The sequence below is a fragment of the Microtus ochrogaster genome, chromosome 16, assembly GCF_000317375.1.
Source record: "Microtus ochrogaster isolate Prairie Vole_2 chromosome 16, MicOch1.0, whole genome shotgun sequence".
NCBI classification, from domain to species: Eukaryota; Metazoa; Chordata; class Mammalia; order Rodentia; family Cricetidae; genus Microtus; species Microtus ochrogaster.
The window spans coordinates 2,264,825-2,268,901 of NC_022018.1; the positions used below are offsets into that span (position 1 = coordinate 2,264,825).

General features: G+C 41.2%; 1 protein-coding gene across 1 annotated transcript in view; it reads left to right on the forward strand.

Moving 5' to 3' along the window:
- Positions 1 to 1,050, forward strand: part of Tmem236 (transmembrane protein 236) — a 42,328-nt gene extending 41,278 nt beyond the window's left edge. Inside the window, exon 4 of the mRNA XM_005354639.1 lies at positions 482 to 1,050. Within this exon, the coding sequence (XP_005354696.1) occupies positions 482 to 1,050 (569 nt within the window). The remainder of the gene's footprint in view (positions 1 to 481) is intronic.
- The last annotated feature ends 3,027 nt before the right edge of the window (positions 1,051 to 4,077 follow it).

A 4,077-nucleotide genomic window follows, 5' to 3' on the forward strand; every position in this document is an offset into this window, starting at 1 on the left:
AGGCTCCCTTGAGATGCAGGTGCTGATATGGTGAACCACCAGACATGGGTACTGGGAACCAAACTCAGGTTCCTTGGATCCTCTGAAGGAATGGGACAAATCATCTCTGCTGTGCAGGCATGCTTTTGCCAAGATGGGCATTCGGAGGACAGAGAACTTTCGGTAGTCAATTCTGGGCATTGAACTTAGGAGGTCATCAATGTTGCCTGACAAGGGATTTTATTAACTGATCAATATTGCCTTAGCTGTCTGTCTTCTATCCATCCTTTACCACCTATCTATCTGCTACATTGTCTTTTTTTGAGACAGGGTCTTGCTATGTACCCTAGATTAGCCTACATTTTGCCATCCTCCAACCTCCATGTCCTCCTTCCCATACTGGGATTATAGGGTTGCCATCAAACTCCGTCTAGTAACAAGTAAATCAAACATTTTTAGAGTAAAGAGGTACTTAAAATGCAAATTAATTAATGTTTTCCAGGTTATGAAGACACAAACATCTATATAACATCTTTGCAGCAGATAAAAACCGTGGCAGAACAGGTGGGACGCGGTAATGAGAATCCTGCACCTGCCCAGACAGCCAAGCCTACCATGATGTCCCTGCCTCACAACAACACGGGTGCACTGGCGGGGCCCATAGAGCCCTACTTTGACTCTGGATTCCGGAGGACGATGTCTCACAGAGATGTCCGGGCCGAGCTGTTTCTGAGAAGCTTCCTCACATGGTCTGACACTATAGAAATGATGCGTGTGGCTGGGCTCCCACCGGTGTACAAATCGGGCTGGGTGTACCCGGTCTACATATTCAGTTTTATATCTCTCCTTCGAATGGTCTTCACACCTAAGAACCCTCTTCTCGGCTTCCTGGGGGTCCTGCTGCAGGATTTTCCCTTTATTTTCCTTAGACTCAGCTTAATCGTTACCCTGGGGACGATCACGCCAGTACTGGGCCTTTGTAAAAACATCCTAGTGACTATCTCCTATATCTACTTCAATCATTTAACCAAGCTCAGGCCTTTCTCAGCCTTTGAAACCTCTCCGTTTTAAGCAGCCAATGTTAAGAGTCAGCCCTCTTGATTGTAAAGTCTTTCCAGGCATAAGCTCTTGCACCATATAGAATTAACCACTTCCAGACCCTAAATATATCTAAATGGTGCTACATTGAAGCCAAGTCATATTCTTCCGAATTGCCTCTTCTGGGCTTCTAGAAACCTTAGTCTTCGATTTTAGTCATGTCTGTCCCACGTTTTGCTAGAAATAACCCCTCAATAAAGCCTTTTTAAGTGGTGGGAACTGTGAGCTAGCTTAAGAATGAGAATTTTATCACATGTACATTGAAGAACATTTCATGGCTTAATATGGCTTAATTAACTGAAATTATTTAAAAACATAACCTGAAGATATTGAATAGACTTTAGAGTTTATTTGAAAATCTAAAAACTGTAGCTTTAGGGTCTCCTTCAAAACATTCAATTAAGCCGGGCGATGGTGGCGCACGCCTTTAATCCCAGCACTCGGGAGGCAGAGGCAGGCGGATCTCTGTGAGTTCGAGGTCAGCCTGGTCTACAGAGCTAGTTCCAGGACAGGCTCCAAAGCCACAGAGAAACCCTGTCTCGAAAAACCAAAAAAAAAAAAAACAAAAACAAAAACAAAAAACATTCAATTACTCCGACTCCCCCCCCTCCCCCCGTGTGTGTTTTGTTTTCAGCAGTGAGGACTGGGCACACTATTTTAGCACTCTACCAATGAGCTGCATTTTTAGTCTTAGAAATAAGTCTTAGAAATACATTATTTTTTTTTTGCTAGGCCTACTACAGTGACCTCTATTCAACTCATTGTGTAAAACAAAACAAAAAAAAAAAACCCACAGAAAACAGGGGACTTCAGCTGATGCCATCATAGCAGGGCTTCATTAAAGCCTCTCAGGCTGGTATGCAGGGCAGTGCTTCCGTGTTTTCTGTAATGGAGACAAGGTGCACTGTGATTCCTAGATAAAGTTTATAATTGAAACCATAAACTGAAGACAAAGTGTAAACAGGTAATATTTATGGAATTTGATGCCGTCATAAAAAATATCCAGTACAAGCCATATTGAAAACGATAGCTTGAACTTAGTGCGATGGTAAAGGCGTGTTATCTTGCACTAGGTCATGAATATCTTTGTGCTTTATGATCATGATACAGTCATGAGCTCCGCACATGCTGTGCTGGCACAGATGTTGTAGCCACAGCAGAGGGTCTCGGTTACGAGAGGGTTGTAAGAGGTTATGTGTGCAGGGCAACGACTCACGTCACCAGCTCCTCCTTGATCCATGGAAACAAGAAGCTTATGAATACATGGATAATCTGAGTGTTCCTGGCCTCTGCACTGAGGTCCATGGGCACTTTCTCCAGTGTCTCATGGTTATCACACTGCAGAACAAGTCTACGTGTAATTCTTAAGCCTTGCTTGCCCTCTCTGCCATTTGGGGCTGGTTCCTTGAGTGCTATCCTTGAATAGATGAACACAATATAAACACTGCTGTAACAGTGATTGGAGGATTTGGAACACTCTCAACACAGTGTTTGGTAAACAATAACACCTTAGTGGATGCTAAGCCACATTCCTGCCCGCCCTCTGGGAATAATAGTTTATACTCAGCGTTTGTGAGACTTAACATGTAAGATCTTAAAGTTACCCTGACTACTAGTTCTTTTTAATCAGTGACTCTTGTAGTCAGTTGTGAATGATCTGTTAAATATTTAGATGGAAGTGAGTGTGAGAATTCATTCTTCCATTTGGACAGAACTTCTATGAGTTTTCAAATAACCCAGACTATAATACTTTGTTCCTTTCTTTTATTTTCATGTTCTATTTTGGAATCAGGGTCTCAGTATGTAGCCCAGGCTGTTCTGAATTCACTGTGTAGCTCAGCTTATAGGAACTCTCCCCACCCTCCTGCCTCCACCTCCCCAATGCTAGAATTGCAAGTATGTGCCATCCACCCAACACAGGGTCTTTTTACTTTGCCTTGCTGAGGGTTAAACACAGCCTCTCCAGCTCCCCAGTACCATATAAGCCATCGGTCACTAAGCCAAAGCCCTAGACTGCACTTTTTGTTTTTGAAAGCATTTGATTATATATTTACTTTTCTTGGTTCCTCATTAACTTGTCACACGTGTAAGAGAAAGCCTGAGAGCGACATGGTTAGCCACACCTCTATCTCCACCAATATTTCTAACATAAAATGCATACTGTATATCTTTTAAAAGTAAGAGAGGCCTATAACCAAGTGACTAATTTACAATATCCATAAATGTGAAACTCATTATATCAATGTATATATCTTTAATTTGTAAAAATACAGTGAATGGCACTCAGTATACTCTAAAGTATTCGGTGAGCTTAACCTGCATTTTGTATCTGACAGCTGAACATGAATATGCCTGATATCTGGGGGTGTGGGCAATCCTTGATACAGATAATGAAGGCATGTATGACAGATCATGTAAGGCAGGAAAAGCCTTGAATCTCTAACCTAACTGAGTGTATAGATGTTTATAAAGTTTAGTGGTATTTAAGAGACATTATAAGAAATTATGCTAATACATTATTGGTAGTTCTACACTATGTAATTAAAACCTATATTACTAAATAATATTGTAATTTTCATAGCTTTTATAGTTGTTGGTATTAAGGTTTTGTGTCCTAATAAAAAGCTTAATTTCTGCTGTCAAGTGTGAATGCCAGATCTGTACTAGACCATATAGTATTTTACTCCAGATAAAACCTGGGGCTGCATGATAATTATGTCTTCATCAAATGTCAACTCCATATAAACTTAATTGTTGAGACACATAAAAATGCCTCTGCGACTCAACTAATACCATCTAACTGTTTTTATAAAGATGTAATTTTTTGGTGCCCTTTCTTTCTGTAAGTTGATGTTTACATTTACAGTGTGTTAGTATTACAGCCTGAGCTGTCCAGTAAGCACTCCACTCACTGAGTGACCTTTACCCTAAGGCACAAGCATGGAAAGAGGGAAGAAGCAGCTTGCTCTGTGCGGGACATGGGCTGTGTGCAGACACTTG